This window comes from Daldinia caldariorum, assembly GCF_022478825.1.
Source record: "Daldinia caldariorum strain CBS 122874 unplaced genomic scaffold F4812scaffold_24, whole genome shotgun sequence".
In the NCBI taxonomy this organism is placed as follows: Eukaryota; Fungi; Ascomycota; class Sordariomycetes; order Xylariales; family Hypoxylaceae; genus Daldinia; species Daldinia caldariorum.
Window position 1 is genome coordinate 282,771 of NW_025953060.1, and position 18,437 is coordinate 301,207.

Below are 18,437 nucleotides of genomic sequence, written 5' to 3' on the forward strand. Positions count from 1 at the left end.
GGATCCAAGCAAGTCCAATGTCAAATGTCAACTTCGACGTCAACCTCAACCTCAACCTCAACCCAACCTTCCAACCTTCCAACCTTTCACCATATCAACATCATACCCATGGGGAGGGGTGTTTTTAACTTGACTACCTAGACCTAATTAAACTGTTACCTTCCCGCCGTCAACTCGCGTCGCGTCTACTCTAAGCTCGATTTCAATCCGAGCTTCTTCTTTTCTTTTCTTTTTTTTTTTTAACTTATTATTGATTTCATTGTGGTCGCACTTATTTCGCAATCCTCGCTTGACCTATACATATACTTACCTTACTTATACTTATATTTATATTTATATCCCATGTCTCAGTCTCGGATCTTGTTCGAATGCTGAGCTAACTACCTAACCAAGTGTCTCATTGGTTCAACGCGACTATACTAATTCAAGCTTTATACTTGTCTTGCTTGTCTTATTCCTATGCTTCTGCGATATCGCGACTCTCTATCCGCCAACATAACGCGTACAGCTCGCTAAGCAACATCAGCGCCCACAAAGGAAATCTTACCGTTCCTCCACAACATCTACGCTCCAAGCAAGCTAGTTTGAAGACATTGCTCTATGTAAAAACGCGATTGATAGCTTCTAATCGGCTGAATTGCGTCTATATCCCATCTATCAAGACGCGATAACCTCGTATCTCTAACCGCGGAGCTTCCACTCACACTATATCTGTATCTACATTATATCTAACCCCAGCTAACCATCATCATACTGGATCATGTCTCCGGTTAATCCCCCAGGCCCTTTAACGGACCTCGACCATTCCTCGCAATCTCAAACTATACCAAGTTCCCAAAGTCAACCGCTCAATTACTCAAGTAACGATTCCCAAGACACTACCGCCTCCAATGATACAGATCGCGTCTTCACCCCACCCGAGAGCGATAGCGAGGGTAGCAATAGGATAGGAAGAAAAATGCACGACTCGAGTCAAGAGTCTCAGCTTCTACAGCTCTCTCAGCTTGCCGCAGCACAGCAGAGGATGAGCGAGGTAGATGGGGCCGCCACGGCTAGTGCTCAATCAAAAAAGCGAATGGCCGACGGCGTGGTCAAAAACACGAGAACTAGCTCAAGTGTGTCGCCGGTTCGTCACGGCCATTCCAGAAATACTAGCACCGTGAGCTTAACTTCTACCTCTAGTCGCATCGGAGAGGTAATTCCGCCAATGTCCAATAATTCATTATCGAGATGTCTGCTAACTCATCGTAGCTGTCGGCTGAACTGAAGACCAAATTGTCTTATGCTATGGTCAAGGTTAACAACGGTTGGCAAGGGCATTCAATTGACGAGGTCGAGTCGCTTGCGTCTCAAGTTGCTTCTCCTACCTCGAGCACATCTACCTTACACGGTAGGTATGGGACTTCGGCAAGCCCTCGAGTCACGGTTGCACCTACGAGACACAGGGCGTCAAGCATGGTTACTAGTCCTACAACGCAACATGCAACCCAAGTTCGCCCATATGATCCGTCATGGAGGGAGAGCAACATGATGAAGTCACCTCCTTCGACGTCACCCAATATCCAAGTGCCTGCTTTGGCCCCGCCTGCTCCTATACAACCGCGACAGCCCGCTCAGGTTCATCCTCGTCGCAGTTCCAACGCAAGATTTACTCCAGCTTACCTATCACATCCTCATCACCTTTCTCCTCACAGTCCGGCTCAGCCGAGTCCATTGCAAGCTACGCCGGGCCATGGGAATATTAGAACACCCAATGTTGATCCCGTCCTCTTTTCTCCTCACCAGAACGTCCGGGAGCAGGAGGCGTTGGAGACGCTGATGTTTATGAGTAGCCCTGGAAATTCAGCAAACGTAAAACACGCATTCCCCTCATCTCTCCCCTCATCACAAGGCTCGCAATCAATGCAACCATTACATCCGCCGCAAACACGCAACGGAGGAAGAACTGCACTTCCTACCTCACGATTAAGTGCGGGAGCCGAAGTCAGCAGCCATGGACGCAAGAGTTTACCGACGGCGCGGCCGCAACATAATCACGTGCCTCAGGTTAAACGGGTAGGGTTTGAGAAGTCACCGGGCGGTTACGGCGGGATGGATATTGACGATCCTCATGTATCTCCACGGAGCAGAGGTACCCCTCGCCGTCGCACGAACGGTTCGGCTCCGCGGCCGTCTCTGTCTATCCCTGCTGGCTTGAGTGGACCGTCCCGGCCGAGAACGGCTCTTCGGGGTGACGATATAGAACGGATGCTCGACCGGGTAGCCGCAGAAGACAGCTCCGACTCGGATGGTGAGATCCACATTCCTCAGAACAGAAGGGTGAGTGGTTCTGTGGTCGGAGTTTAATGCATATTCCTTTTCAAGGGAGTCGCTATATGGCGTACTAGGCGACTGAGTTTGCCATTTTTTATCAGTTGTCTCGAGTATATACATGTTTTTTTCACACTGTCGAAAAAAAGGATGTAATTTTTTTTTCTCCAAGTCGCATTTACGACCATGATGCATTAAGCTACTGGGGCTTTTTATGAGATGACATTGAGGGTTTCAGGAGCAACGGGCCGCATTTACGGGAGATTTATGAGCATGATGACCTGAGGCAGATCTCGTTTGGATGTATATGCTGGGAGCGGATGATGGGGTTTGTTGAAGCGTAGCCTCTCTTGTTTAAGTAGGGTTATCTTTCGAGCGATTGAATGCATGTGTCGAATCATTCACAATCAAATCAAAATGCTCTCTACTAGTAGTTGTTGTATACGTACCTGGTCTTTTAGGGGTTGGTTATGACATAGGGAACGAGTCATGTTTTACCCCTGATGGGCTTTTTGGGGTACTAGGTTAGTATATCTACGGTATATGGAAGGCGTACACGTGGAGGGCGTACCTATTACCTATGTCGATGAGACGGCTGTGTATAATAGGTAGGTACCTAAGGGTTCTGGGATGATATTTGTATGACCGAAGGGTGGTTACGTTCTAAGAAACGTTGTCGAATTAACAAGAATTTAACCTATGTGACCTTGAGGATTCATAAGAAACTTAACAAGGCTCTCCCCACGTGTTCATCCCGCCTGTCAGCCCTTTTTTAAAAATCTGCAGATGCTATATGTCTTACAGTCTTACAAGGGGGGTGCCTGAAAAGGGGAAAAGGGGGGGGATAGCCGACAGCTCCGAAACCTTGAAAATCAGCCTCATTCAAATTGTACCAGACAAGGAAAGCCTCGGGATGTACTATGTATTATATGTACATACCATGTATTGCGAATGGCTCTGAGCCTCTGCCAAGCCACTTCACTATTGTCGCTAACTCAAAGCCTAGCGGTTTAGTTGGTACATACATCAATACAACATTGAATGCAAACTGCGAAATGACTGCGCCTCCCTAATCAGTCGCGTATTGGAATGTGCATACATAATGAATACTGCGCATGACGAATCCTGTCTGTTGAAGTCTGCTTACATTAGGTATAAATAAGATTTATTCACCTTTCTCTATTTTTTATTGTAAACTTTTTCTTTCCTTTTCCCCTTTTCTCTACATAAGTAATACTCTTTCAGTAACTAAATTAACTTAGACTACGAATTATTTACATTTTACGCCGCATTCGTAACTCCTACGGACTTGATTTCACTTCACTTCACTTCAGCTCGGATCCCACCTAAGTTATACAAATCTTTACAAAGAAACGGAAAGAAAAAGAAAAGAAAATCACTATCAATTCAACATGTCAGCGGCAGATTACTACGGTAACAGCAGTGGAGGTGGTTATCGCCCACCTCAACACTCATCACCTTATCCCCCACAACCTCAATACGCCCAGACGTCCCCCTCGCATTCCCCATACCCCCCTTCCCAACCAAGCTACGCGCCTTACCCCGCTCAGCCCACCTACGCCGCCCAGTCCTCAGCCCCATCTCAGCAAGGGGGGTTTGGTGGTGGTTACCTTACTCCCTACCCACCACAGACCCAGCACTCGCGTCCCGGCTCCGCCCATTCGGACGCGGGCTACTACCCCCCGAACAACGGCGGCACATCATCGTCGCGTCCTCACTCGGCGGATCCCTACGCCGCCCGAAACGACCGAGACCCGAATTACTACAACAACCAACCGGGCGAGGACGGCGAGCGCGGCCTAGGCGCGACGCTGCTGGGGGGCGGGGCCGGCGGGTTCCTCGGGCACAAGCTCGGCAAGGGCAAGCTGGGCACCATGCTGGGCAGCGCCGTCGGCGCGGTGGCGGCGAATATCATCGAGAACAAGCTCGAGAAGAGGAATTCGGGTCATGGGAGCGGTCAGGCGTATGGACAGCAGGGGCATCACGGACAGCAGGGGCATCACGGACATCACGGACATCACGGATCTCACGGGTCGTCGCATCATGGAGGAGGGTCTTCGTACGGCGGACACCAGGGACATCAAGGTCACGGCCACCATGGCCACCACGGGCATCATGGGCATCACGGGCAGGCCTGGTAGAGTCTCATAGAATGATTCAAGTACTACCTAGGCGGGTACCTAGTTACAGCAAATGGTTAGGATCTTTTCTTTTCCTTTTTCGCTTTCCTTAGGTAAGCATGGGGGGGTCTGGGATAGGTACCTACCTATGTATTGAGCAGCGGCGTACTGGTCGGTATTGGTGAATGGGCTTTTGGAGGTTTCCCATTTCTACCAGATTCGGGTCCGGATCCCGATCCCGGAAACTGAAGAAACGATGGAACGACGTTACGGTTCGTTATGCGGTTACTACATACATACATACATACCTAAGGTATAAGGAATCAAAGGAATACCAGGTACCCAAGGTTATGAGGAAAGTTCGTACTGTGGATATCTCTAGTTGTTATGACCCTCCCTCGTTGACGAGGGGGATTCATGACAGCCCATAGCCGGGTATTATAAAAAGAAATCCTATATAAATACGCTGCAGTCTTTCGATTTCACGATCGACATGTGAGTGAAACCCAACGGAGGCAGTCTGCCGCTCCCTGATATCAGGGTGATAAACTAGGAAGGCTGTTTGATAGGCGAATTAATAAGATATGATGACGGCGTGAATGCGTTAAGCCACTCGATAGGATGCCCGTTAATGAAAATCTCTTAAATATTAGCCGTCCCTTCTAGAACAACAGATTACAGTAACAGTTTAAGTAATGTACCTAGACAGGCAACTCCTTAACTAAGCGCTAGCTATGCCCCAGTAATTTCAGCAACAATAGGCTCCAAACTCATAGAGTATCCGGCAAGGGGAATGTTAGAAGCTTAAGTATAGGACGATACGATGTATTCGGCTACGGCATTAAGACCAAGCTGAGTTTGATTCATCTCAATTGTAGTAGCTATCTGTCTATTAACAAATAGATCATTTAAAGCTACTGCTACCTCCAAGCTACCAGTAAAAATATTGGACCTCTGCTGTGAGGCTTCCTCTCGACCGTATTCTCAGAGTAGAGTGTTGACCCTTTTGATTGAAACGTCTGTAGCTTCTATTATATTCGCGTCCTTTGTGGTTTGATAGGTATTCCATTATATGGATCTTTTTTTTTTTTTTTTTTTTTTTTTTATATTTGAAGATATATTGAAGCAAGTTAGCAGACGTGATGAGATAAAGACTAGAGGAGGGTGCATGAAGTGACAAGAAGGGGGGGGAAGGGAGAGATGCGAAACTCGAAGACGATAGCTAGTCCAAGCAAAGCTAAGATAAAGAGAACAACAAATCTTCCCGATTTACCACTCTTAGAAGGTAAGAAAACCGACATCAAGCAGCCAGGCTGCTCTAGTCTTCCAGCAAATGGAAGTTAGTACAAAGACCTTATACCAAACCCAAAGTCCCGAGTGAAGATCTCAACCTCCAGATGGCATATTCCCTTAGATCAACACCAATCAAAGATTAGCAATGCATCCCATAAATGCATGATACATAGTAGCCTGCTTGCGAGGCAAGGCCCGTGCCAATCCGGCGAAGGACGGCCATGGGATACAAAAGGGAACTATGCCAAATGAACGAAGTGAAAGCTTGCAGCTGCAAAACTGTTGGGTTGGGGTCGGGGCTAGGAATAACTTCGTATTACCAAAATCCTAGCAGTAGCCTGCTGAATATCCGCCGATTTATTCGCCTTCTTCGGAGTGATAAACGAGTTGAAAGGCCGCTTCTTTAATCTCATCAGTGCTTGGCGGTCGCTGTCATTCTTCTCCTTTTGCCGCTCTTCCTTCAACCTCTTCTTGGCTTCGGCAACCTCGACATTCGTCTCGATCTCGTCACATCTGCTAATTGCGTCAATATTCTTGATCACAAAACTCAGACACTCGCTACCACACTCTGTAAATTAAACTCCACCGCTCTCCTTGTGAGGAAAGCCCTCACTCCCTATCCCAACCGGGCCCTTCATATGCCCCTCCTTCATTTTCTGCCTCCATTGCTAGTTCGAGCTCAAGCTGCCGTTCTAGATCGAGCCACGACACTCCATCCTCGCCTATTGGAGCCGGATCCCCATCGTCCGTTGGCTCCCAGATATTGCCCTCCTGATTCTGTTGGCCTGGGGGATCTTCGGCAGCTTGACTCTGCCCACCGTTGAAATTGAAAACGGAAGCCGGCTGTTCAGCACCGGAAGTAAAGGTGGGAGCAGACCACTCTGCCTCCGTCGGTTGCTCACTGCCAAAGCTAAATGATGGCGTTGTCTGGGGAGCTTGTCTTGACGTCTCTGCTGGAAGAGCAAAGGCAACGGTGGACTGTTCGGGTTGAACAGGTTGTCCGGCACCGAACGTAAAGATGGTGGCAGACTGTCCAGCTTCCGTGGACTTTTGATTGTCGGAGGATGTAGGTGTAAATCGTTCAAAATTGAAGTTGAACATAGAGGCAGGTTCTTCTGCCTCGGGAAGCTCCTCTTCGTCTATTGTGGGCATTGATTGCCCGGCCCTAAAGGTAAAATTGGGGCCATGTTCTTGGGGCCCAGGAAGCTGCTCACTACCGAAGTTGAATTCTAGCCTAGAATGAGATTGAGTGGGCTGTCCGCCATCGAAAGGATCATCTTTCTCAGTAGTCTGTCTCGTGGTACCGCTATGTGGCTCTTGGATTCCTGCCTGCTCGCCATTAAACTGGCTGCCCTCAATCGGCTGTGCAAAATCCGAGAGCGCCACGCTTTCCCATAGTTCATCGATAATTTTATTACCTTCTTCCTCCCAATTTTCCGGGAGTTCAAAGTATCCATAGTCTCCAACCTCTCCGACACCAAGGTTTTCAAAAATGAAATCTTCGATGGCTTTTATTCCCTCGGATGTTTCAACAACGAGCCGCTCCGGGGGGGTTTCCTCAGCGCTAGCTCCCTGCATGGGAGTATCCTCGGTAATGACTTTAACGGGTTGCTCATCGCTGATCGGCTCAACCGGGTACTGACCAGAGGTAAAACGCTCATCCTCATCTTGCTCTTTGGCTGGTCCTTCAGCGACAGGCTCTTCGGCGGCAGGCACCCCAAGGATGTATTCCTCAGGGGCAGGGTCACCAAAGAGAGAACCCTCAGAGCTAGAGTCGTCTAACGTGGGCTCTTCGGGGGCAGATTCTTGCTGAATAGGCATTTCTAGGATAGCTTCCTCAGCAATACCCTGCTTAGCGATAGATTGCTCAGCAATAGGTTCTTCAGGGATAGGCGCCTCCATGATAGTCTCCTCTAGGATAGGTGGCTTAGCGGTAGGTTCTTCGGAGGTAGACTCGTCAAGAATATATTCGTCAGCGGTAGGTTCACCGAAGAGAGAACCCTCAGAGTCATAAGTGTCCGGAATGGGCTCTTCGGAGGCAGATGCTTCAGGAATAGGCTCGTTCGGGATGTTTTGCTCAACGATAGGTTGTTCGGCATTACATTCTTCGGAGGTCGACTCATTAAAAATATACTCGTCAGCAGTAGGCTCTCCGAAGAGGGTGGGATCCTCCAGGCTAGATTCGTCAGAAATAGATTCTTCGGGAGCGAGCTCATTAGGAACAGGTTTTCCCTGGCTGACTTCGTCCGAGGTAGTTTCCTCTGACTTAGGTTGGTTAGTGGTGGGTTCCTTGCCGGCAGATTCATCAAGAGTGTAGTCATCGGCAGTAGGCTCCCCGAACAGAGTAGAATCTTCGATGCTAGACTCATTGGAAATGGATTCTTCGGAAGCAAGTTGATCAGCAATAGGTGCTTTCTGGCTAGCTTCCTTCGACATAGCTTCCTCTGCGGTAGGCTCTTCTGCGACCACCTCCTCACGAGACGTTCCCTTCAAAATAGACTCGTCGGGGATAGGTTCCTCTGTAATGGATCCCTCAGGGGTGAGCACCTGAGTAATGGATTTCTCTGGTATAGGTTCCTCACAGATCGACTCTTCAGGGGTAGGCGGATTGGCGACAGATTGCTCAACGGCAAACTGACCGAGAGTACGCTGGTTAATAGCAGGCTGCTCAATGGAAGGCTGCTCAACAGGATCCGGTTGAGTGCTAGGTTGGTCGCTGGTAGGCTCCTCAGTCTTGGGCGTCTCCTTACTCAGCTGAGGCTTACAAGGTTGCTTAGCTGCAGCCCATAGGTTCCGGAGGTATTCACGTGAAGAGATTGTCTGACCCGGAACAGGCGCCATCTCGTCTACAAGACCTGTTGTAGTATCGTCATCTCTTAGGATAGAAGATCTTCGAAGGAATGTAATTCTCGGCTTGACCTTTCGAAAGATTTCAGTAACAGCTTCGTGAGAGTAAACTGTAGGCTTAGGTGGCTCAGGGGGCGAGATAGGAGCTATATCTGCGACAGTCATGACCGCCGATAGGGTAAGTGTCGGCTGAGGTTGGATTTGAGGGTCTGTTTGCGTGCTAGCGTTGACCATCTTAGGCTTTCTAAAGGTTCGGCATAGTTGACGCCAAAGAGTAACAGGAGAGTTGTAAAGGAACACGACAATTTGTGGAATTCCGACTAAGAGGCAATATAGGTATGAATATAGGCGGCAGGCTAGGGCGAAAGCTGTGATAAGAGCCTGCAACAACAAGTCAGAATCTACCTAGGGAAAGCATTAGGGATGGGAAGGAAATTACCTGTGTCGCGATTTGACGGAGAGGAAGGATTATAGAGCAGCCAATCATCACAAAGTCGAAATAAAACATATATTCGTCGCAAGTGAGAAACTTGTGCATGATCATCGTCACCGCTACGGTTATTGCGCTGGGGTACTCGGGCCCCCAAGAATCCTTGCACGCGCCCATGAGCACGAGGCCGTGGATTTCCCGGAGCACCCCTCCTCCGAAGGCATACTTCACGCCGGTCGCGACGATAGTATTCGCTATAAGTGCGGCGGAATTGGCAATTGGGCCGTTATTATCGTAGCCGGAGAGACAAAAGATCATGATAAGGCCGATGATTCCCGCAAAGGGGGCGGCGAACATGGCGTCAAGAGCTAGAAGTAAGGGGACGAGGATAGTAAAGGCGTACATTTTGAAAGACTTGGTCGATCGATGTACGGATAAAAAAAAGGAAGTCTAAGGAAGGGGGGGTAAGATGGATGGAAGGATGATAGATGGATCAATGAGTCGAGAGAGTCAATGATCAGGAGGGAGGGTAGGATAAGTCGATTGATGAATCGATAAATAAGATAAAACGATTAATTGATTAATTAACCTAAGTAAATCGAAGGATTGAAGTGTCAAAGGATGAATGAATCAATGAATCGATGCGTAGTTGTAAAGTGTAACAAATGGTAACGTTATGTCAAGGACGAAGACGAAGACGATTGTTGTTGCACTTAAACTTGTGGAAGGAAAAAAAAGGAAGAGGAGGAAAAAAGTCAATTCAGGTTGCAGGTCTGCAGAATTAAATAGATGCCTAAGTTTCCAGCGGTCGTTGCGGATCAGTCAGTCGAAACCATGGCAACGGGTTGATTTGGAAGTCAGAAGAAAACTACGAGGTTGAAATTTTAAACGTGCCTGCCTCATGCAAGTTACAACTGCAGTCTATGAAAAGTTTTCTGCGCAACTTCCACTAAAAAGGTTCTTCAGGTACTAAGGTACGTAGAAAAAAAAAAAGAGAATCACCCACGAAAGGTGGCTCTTTCCACATGCTTTACTTTACCATTTATTTCGCACGAGCACCTGGGCAGCTGATCATGCGGAAGAGGTTTATCATTTATTTATTTCTCGCACGTAAACGTGGCCATAGTTTTAATAGTAAAATAAAATTTACTTAGATAGCAAACATTGCATAAATCAACCATCAAGATTATCATCATTTATTTGACTTTAAAATCCGTACAGCAGTGTTAAAGCTTTTAATTTGAATACTGGTTTATTGGTAAGGACAGAATGTTGAGAATGAAAACTGATTTTACATATCAATTTACTCCATAACCGTACTACACTGATGGAATGTGTTATACGTTGTTGAAGAAAACTTCTTACAGTAAATATTTCGTATTATTTTTAATATGAAAAATCAAGCTATGCTTGATTCAATAATTAGCTGACCGAAGGGGGATGGAAATGCATTTACACTTGAACATACGTAAATTTATATATGATTCTGCATTGAGAAACATGATTTAGTTATACAAAAAGCTGCACATGATGATATTATATGAGTGTAGCCGTGACTCATTGATTATGATTGCGTGATGCAACGAACTGGCTGTGTATATTCAGTGACTCTGGTGGTTGTGGAGGTTGGTTTGATTACCTAATGTGATGCGAAGTTGTTGATCTTGGGTGATCACACTGTGATTGGCTGATTATGTGACCCACCTTCCCAAAATAGCATCCATCTTAGGCCAGCAGGGTTCCCCAGATTTTGCTTGCGAATGAACTTGATTCAATTCTAACAAGATCAGTTGATTGATTTACATGCAGATTTTTTTTTTCAGTAAAAATAAGATATTGAATGGTAGGGATGCTGCAGCACTTGCTGATTCGGGCTGTTGGCCAGGTGGCTACCTAAACCTTTTCTTCTTAAGTACCTACCTGATGTACCTCATGTACACAGTACGCATATACCGACCTTAAAGCTACAAGTTGTCTGCTAAATAAACATCAGAATATACGCGCCATAATATTTAAGACTAGCGAGATTGCATAAACATAAAAGCGTAATACCTGATTACTGACCAGTTGAGTAGACGAGCAAAAGCTTTAATTAATAGTAGTAGGTTTTACGAGGCTACAACTAAAAACGCGGTTTGGACAATCACGTAACTTTCGCAAAGCGTTTCGACAAGCCCCGTAGAAGACCTGCCTATGTAGAAAGCAAAATGAATAGAATCTGGAAAAAACTGTGGCACATGCCTGTATTATTCTTTCGCCGCTAGGTACTCTGACATCGGATTCCGCAAAAAAGGTTGACAGCGCTTTAGCCTCAAGGCTAGCAAACAGGAAAGCTCCTTGCGTATTTTGATATCGATGACAAATTACTCCCACTACCTTAGGCACTCATATAAACAGGTTGCATCCAACCAATGATAGTATGAAAACTCGTAATCTTCACAGGATTAAAATACCATGCGCACAGGACCAGCCCGAGTATTGTATCGTATAATTATCATTCATCTTTTAGAGTATCGTTTTCTTAACCACGTCTATCTCTCCGGAAACCATCCCTGTATTCAAAGTGTACCTATCCTACCGGACGCGTAGATGCATCGATGAAATTCAAATACTCGCTAAATGTCATATAGTCTATCTAATGTACAAAGAAAATACCCAATCCCATATATACCTAATATATGTATGTATATATATCCTATATATATTTATCTCCTTCCCTGTTCTAAATCCCCGGTTATTTGTATCTCAGGGCCGGTGTTCGAGAAGACACCCTCCGACACCACGATCTCGGGAGCTGCCTCTTTCTCCTCTGTCGCGCCATCTACTTGCTTCTCGTCCGAATTTGATGTCTTGTTTTTCGGCTTCCACATCCTAGCGACGGTAGAGCCGATCTTAGAAAAGACCTTGGCAAAAGCCTCGTATACAACGACGACAGGTGCGCCCACGATCTTGACAATGCTGGCGAACAACTCGTCTGGGAATAGTCGGATAAGGATGGCCCACGGGAGCGAGATGCCCGCGGCAATCACGCAGATAGCCCATTGCGTACCGTCGATGGCAGTAATTTCGAATGCAGCGCCTCCGACGAAGATGATGGCGATTTGAGCGCCAATCATAATGATATTGATGACGATGAAGAACTGGTTGCGATGCACGCCCTCGAAGATGTTGAACTTGTTGTCGAGGCGTCGGTTGTTGAACTCATTGAAAATTTGCATCCATACAAATGTGTTGAAAACCATGGTGTTAAGCTGCGTCTTCTGGGTTTGGTTGTTAGGATCGTAACCTAGAATGGAAGCGCCGGCGAAGTATAGAATAAACGTGACGACGAGTTGGTAGATTGCCTGCCCGATAATCATTTTCCACATGTTGGTTGTAATGAGGGGTGCGCTCTTCGGTTGAGGCTTGCGGTCGAGAATCTTTTCGGTTGGAGGGTCCGTTGCCAGGGCGAGGGCTGCAAAGGTGTCCATGATAAGGTTGACCCAGAGTAGTTGCACGGCAGTGAGCACAGAATGCATTTCAGGATCAGCAACTGCGGATACGAAGGCGAGGAGGACGGCGGTGATGTTGACAGTAATTTGGAACTAAGAAAAGGTTAGGTTAGTATCAAACGATTATTCGACTACCTAGGTTATATTCTTCTGGAACTCACCTGAAGAAACTTCTGAACGGAGTCGTTAACCGCTCGTCCCCATTTGAGAGCAGTTAGAATAGAAGCGAAGTTGTCGTCCATTAGTACAATTTCCGAAGCCTCCTTAGCCACCTCAGTTCCACAGATGCCCATGGAAAAACCAACATCGGCAGTTTTAAGAGCTGGGGCGTCATTGGTACCGTCTCCGGTAACAGCTACAGTTTCTCCGAGAGCCTTGAGCCTTGCAACCAAAATCCTCTTGTCCTCAGGCGATGAGCGCGCAAGTACTTGTAGCTTCGGTAGTATAGCATCCATCTCCTCCTCGCTCAGCTTCCTGAAATCAGGACCCTCCATGATAATGCCATCGGTATAGATACCACACTCGGTCGCGATAGCTTGAGCGGTAACAGCGTTGTCTCCAGTAACCATGCGCACGACGACGCCGGCATTCTGAGTCTTTCGGACAGCTTCGGGCACACCCGGTCTGACAGGGTCCTGAATACCAACCAAGCCAAGCCAAACCAGGTTCTTTAACACAGACTCGAATTTTACATGGCCATCTTCTTCTACCTCAGCTTCAGCAGGAGGCCAATTCTCAAAGTCCCGGTATACGATGCCGATAGTTCTCAGAGATCCTTTAGCATAAGAATCAATGACAGATGTCAGGTCGTTGCGATCACTCTCTGAAAGATCGCTGGCAGCAAGGATTTGAACATCTGCCTTGGCGTTGCAGAGTCTTAAGAGAATTTCCGAAGCGCCCTTTACCAAGAGTCTGTATCCAGAACCGTCTCGTAACTTTATGACTGCGCCCATGCATTTCTTGGCTGAGAGGAAAGGCATCATTTGAATTACCTGCTCGTTGTCACGGGTCTGGGCCAATGATTGCATCCCAAGATGGTCTCTTGCAAGCTGAAGAAGTGCCGTTTCGGTCTTAGAGCCAATGAATGCGAATTGCCCAGCCTCCTCGCCTTCGAAAGCAGTAGAGTTGATAGCCACCGATTGGACGATAGCCTCCTTAGTCTTTTGGGGAAGACTGGCCGCCCATTGAGAGATGGTCTGGGTACCTGGCTTTTCACTTTCGGATTTGGCAAAACTTGATTGGCCAAATGTTCCCGCGACGACCGTCATCTTGTTGGTTGTCAATGTCCCCGTTTTGTCGGAACAAATCGCGGTGGCGTTTCCCATCGTCTCACAGGCGCGTAGCACGCGGACAAGATTATTCTCCTTTAGCAATCGGGTGGTGGCGAAGGCCAGCGCTAGGGTAACAGCCAGGGGTAGACCTTCGGGTACAGCCACGACGATAATAGTTACGGCCACGATTAGGATGTCCAAGAAGGTGGAGGCCTTCGCCGAGTCGGAACGCGTGTCCGTTGAAAGGCTACCGAGGAAGCGGAATAGCAGGACGAAGAAGAGAAGAGCAGCTGCTGTACTTCCCAGTTTTGCGATAGCAACAGCAAGTCTTTCGAGTTTCTTCTGAAGAGGAGTCGCTTCGACTTCCGTTCGAACAGACATCATAATCTTTCCGAAGCTCGAATGCACACCGACCGAAGTGCAAAGGAACGTGCCGACACCTTCGAGAACCTTTGAACCGGAAATAATAAAAGGGTCAAGGCCTTTTTGGCTGGCTCCTGATTCCAGAGCTTCCATGACCTGTGCAGCCGGTACCTTCTTGATAGCGTCAGATTCGCCAGTAGCCGAGGATTCATCGCATTTCAAGTCATGGCCGTTAATGTAAATTCCGTCGACGGGAACGAGATCACCGGGCTCGATGTGCAGAACGTCTCCAACCAAGATGTCGTGAACGTTGATCATGAACGACTTTCCTGATCGAACGACTTTGATCTCGCGGTCTTCCTTCTTAGCGTTGAGTCTCACGAAAGCCCGTTCCTTCTGCCAGTCGTTTATTGATCCTACCAAAGTGACGATAAGAATAGCGATGATGATTGCGACACCTTCAACCCAATCTATTGACGGTGGCGCGCCCGGTTCATCTACCGTTCCGAAAGTTTCGTAAAGACCAAGCGCCAACGATATAATCGCGGCTACCGTTAAAAGTATAATGACCTTGTCATTGTACGCATTCCACATAAGAACCCATATCGGGGTTGCAGACTTAGCTGGGAGGACATTCCTTCCAAAGACCCTTGCTCGGTCAACAAAGAAGTCGGATCCGGGTTCTGGCGCTCGCTCTGGCGTCTCTATAAACTTATCGGACGTTCTCCTTACGGCCTGTTCAAACGTGATAGATGTTCGTACTGTTGCCTCGTCAACGCTCAGGCCGGCGTTGACATCAGACTGTAAGCCGCGTGCTATCCCGATGATGCCGCCTAAAGCACGAAATGCGGGTAAGCATTTCGGATTTAATAATTTATTTAGCTGGCCCGGACTGAATGCGAACGGGTTATTCTCGACTTGGAAATCTGCCTCCGTGCCAGGATCCGGACGGAGAGCCGCCTCAGGATCTACTGATAACACACTTGCTCCACAGTCTGATGGAGCAGGTGTTGAGAAGGGGTTAGAGTTAGATTGAGCCGGCGTTAGAAAAGGATTTGAGACGTTGGAAACAAAAGATCCGGCAGGTGTCACCACTCTGGTCTCATTAGTATCGCTCCTCGGACGTGTTCGCGTATCGATCGCCAACGTTGGCGGCGCCAAACTGTTGCTAGCCATGATTATGAAGATATGCAACTGCTGCCAGCTACTATCTTAACAGATGAATGAATATGAGGTATGTCATCGGCTAGCAGTTGGTATCGGTACATAGGTTAGGTAGGTATTATGTATTCCTAAGATAGGATAGGATATGTTGCTGATGTAGATTCTGAGAACTGAACAGCTCGGTGAAGGGGTATCATATAAACAAAAAAGGGATCGGGAGGCTGCGAGGCCTTAGAAAGTGCATATGCTGACGTCCGTCAAGACTCACCGTTTAGAATTTCCACTTTTACCGAGGCCGAAGAGTGACAGTCGTGATATATCGCCCCAAGCCAAGCTGGGTTGTAGATTTATCTAAATGGTAATAACGAGTTCTTGGGGTCAAGGCTGTGCAAAAGCGGAGTTTGCAATGGCGAAAGAGCCAGGTCGAGGGTAGCAATATTTGGTATCGTAGATGGTGGGCCCCCGTCGTAACGCAGACCGCAGCTTGGTCTAGGTTCTGAAATACCAACTACCTGTACCTAACCTAGTTGCTTGACATGAGGTAGATACAGGTACCCAAGGTAGTAAAGGTTGAGAAAGTTGTAGTTTTGCAACAGACAAATATTCGACCCTTCATTAAAGACGTTGAGCCTTTTTCACCATCTAGACAGGGCGGAGTTGTCAAACCTGTCTTGAAAGGCAGGCTGTGTTATGGGCGCATGACGCAGAAAGAGGCAAAATGCTGTGTTGGAGGCCACATTCGTTCAGATATCAAACATAAAAACCGCATCGATGTCCCCCAAGACCACCAGTGACTTGACTATGACAGATACATAAAACGTGGGCTCTGATTCAAGCGGTTAACAGATACCAATACAACGGGGTTGAAGGATTAACCATGAAAAGAGAAGAAATTTCCGATGTCCCTCACTTATGCCAAGGGGTCGAGTGAGGCTGTGTAGATATCTACCTACCTAACTGACCAATTAGAAGATGGGCGATACGCACTTTGAACATTAAACTTCTACATTCGACCTGCTTATTGGCTTTGCCTGATCTAGATTTCCTAGTATGATTTGTATTAAAAAACCGGACCCATGGCCCGTTTCTCAGACCGTATCGCGATTCATCAGCGAAAATCGCCTTGGCCAATTACACGTGGAAATCATTCGAATTATACTATCGACAGCGATGATATCACAAACCTACCAAGCTTCAACTACTCGCCTAAATTCGACGCGTGAAAAAGATGCATACCTCCTAGTTTAATTGTTCTAACTATTTTCTAACTAATTCTTATCTTCATGAACACGTTCCCTTGCTTTAGTCGGTGCTTGATGACCTGGCACGCCAACCACCAACAGAAAGGGCGGAGTCATCTAGGTACGTAGCGAGGAGAGCATGCCTAGATTTAGACAAACAATAACACTTGGCCCAAATAGTGCACTGGGCATGCCAGGCATGACGTATATGATTGTTGCTGTATTACCGCGAAAGCTTTGCCAAATCTTCTTGTCACGTTAGTGGGTGGCTCACTGAACTACAATCTACCTGAATCGAGGCTTAATTCATGCATTGCAGTCTACGCATTTGAAGGGAAGGGGAAAGGGGGAGCAAAGGATTGGAAAATCCCCTAATGGTGCTTATGAAGTGACTAACCAACTTGATAGTTATTCATAGAATACACGTTGACTTGTGGTTTTGTATTGCATGACATAGCTCCAATCTACTCCTCTGATAATGACCCCTGTGTGACACTGGTTATAGCCCCTGATTTGACATAGGAAGTCCATGAAAAGGTGATTATATGGCACTAGACCCCTATTAAACTAATTAAAGAAGATATCACATTTATCACAAGAAAAGCTAAGCCAATATCATATCGATGCACCTCTAAAGTTACTCAGACTTATTCAGTTGTACAGGAACACTAAGATATACCAAAATTCTTGTCCTAAAGTTCGTAGCAACCACATAACCATGTCGCTAAAATTACAATATAATGCATCATAAGACATAGCCTACGATGGGCTACTAATTAGGTAAGTAAGAAGGAGGAATGTGGTTCACAAGTACTATCCTGTATCAGTTTAGGTAAGACTACTCCTTCTCGCAAGGCTGACTCGGAAGGCAGAAGACTCAAGACACGATATCACCTGGTAAAGATGCACCTATTTGGTAGTGCCCTAAGCCTGCATTCTCCTTGAGGCGATTTTCGGAATGATGCATATCGAATTTGATGGTTTTACCTCGGGAACCCGTTAAGAAAGCCGGGTCACCTTGGTTTTGATTATGATTTATACAAAGATACAACTCACTGGTTCCTGGAGATGTCATATTCTAAGAGTAAGCCGAACGGGAATTGGAGCTACTAAGTCCAGTTCCGATCAATATATGTTTGGTACCTGTGATACGTTGTGTGATTGTTTGACAAAATTGCATCACCACTTCCTCGCTAATAGGGGGTTTCCTCTGACATATCGAAGTACCTAGGTAGGTAGGTAGATAATTAAACAAGAATAAGACGAGTAAGGAAATAAAAAGAAAATGTCAAAACAGATGTCAGGTCCTTCGGGTTCAAGGGCGAAAATCTTACACCCAAGACTTCCGAGACAAAGCCCGGATGAACTTTTTCTGCGCTACCATACACAGCCTCAATATATATACTCAAGCAGGCAAGCCTAGCAAAAGGTGAGGGGCTTGCTCAATATATGGCTTAGGTAATTGGAGGTTGAAAGTCCAATGGAATCTGGATAGGTAAAATACATCTTACACTAAGTACCTTCACTGTTAGAAGGACTCAAGGTAAATCTCGGGCACAAGGCAAACGATGAATTCGGTAAGAGGCAGAAACTAAGTTAGATAACCTTACTTAAAAATTGTATTTATAAAGTTGAACTAGGTATGTCGTCGTATCTAATACACAAAATCCGCCAGTGATAGAGGTGACAGAAGAATAGCGAGTGATACTGAGACCAATGAATATTAACCTAGGACTATCAAGGATACCAGGTTTGGATTCGGCACTCGAAGGTAAGGAGGACATGTATTCCTACAGTTGACATTTTTATGCCTTTTTCTCGTTTGTTTTTATCTTGCACATTGTTCCCCAAGCTGTCATCCTCCCTACCCCTTTAGTATTTCAGAT

General features: G+C 46.7%; 4 protein-coding genes across 4 annotated transcripts; 2 read left to right on the forward strand and 2 right to left on the reverse strand.

Moving 5' to 3' along the window:
- Positions 1–760: 760 nt before the first annotated feature.
- On the forward strand, positions 761–2,346 carry F4812DRAFT_453345 (uncharacterized protein; the record flags this gene model as incomplete). Its single annotated transcript, XM_047936471.1, has 2 exons — positions 761–1,195; positions 1,252–2,346. The coding sequence occupies 2 exons, from the start codon at positions 761–763 to the stop codon at positions 2,344–2,346; spliced, it is 1,530 nt and encodes a 509-aa protein (XP_047786118.1).
- Positions 2,347–3,338: 992 nt separating this feature from the next.
- On the forward strand, positions 3,339–5,110 carry F4812DRAFT_445460 (uncharacterized protein). Its single transcript, XM_047935573.1, has one exon. It carries the CDS (start codon positions 3,723–3,725, stop codon positions 4,470–4,472), a length of 750 nt encoding a protein of 249 aa, XP_047786119.1. The 5' UTR covers positions 3,339–3,722; the 3' UTR covers positions 4,473–5,110.
- Positions 5,111–6,043: 933 nt separating this feature from the next.
- Positions 6,044–9,426, reverse strand: F4812DRAFT_463367 (uncharacterized protein; the record flags this gene model as incomplete). Its single annotated transcript, XM_047938196.1, has 3 exons — positions 6,044–6,302; positions 6,358–8,972; positions 9,031–9,426. 3 exons carry the CDS (start codon positions 9,424–9,426, stop codon positions 6,044–6,046), a joined length of 3,270 nt encoding a protein of 1,089 aa, XP_047786120.1.
- Positions 9,427–11,726: 2,300 nt separating this feature from the next.
- Positions 11,727–15,322, reverse strand: F4812DRAFT_453346 (plasma membrane calcium-transporting ATPase; the record flags this gene model as incomplete). The annotated part of the gene is made up of 2 exons (XM_047936472.1): positions 11,727–12,605; positions 12,674–15,322. 2 exons carry the CDS (start codon positions 15,320–15,322, stop codon positions 11,727–11,729), a joined length of 3,528 nt encoding a protein of 1,175 aa, XP_047786121.1.
- Between the last annotated feature and the right edge of the window lie 3,115 nt (positions 15,323–18,437).

Bases quoted from the DNA above. Each gene is read 5' to 3' on its own strand.
- F4812DRAFT_445460 (XM_047935573.1), top strand. From the start codon at position 3,723: ATGTCAGCGGCAGATTACTACGGTAACAGCAGTGGAGGTGGTTATCGC.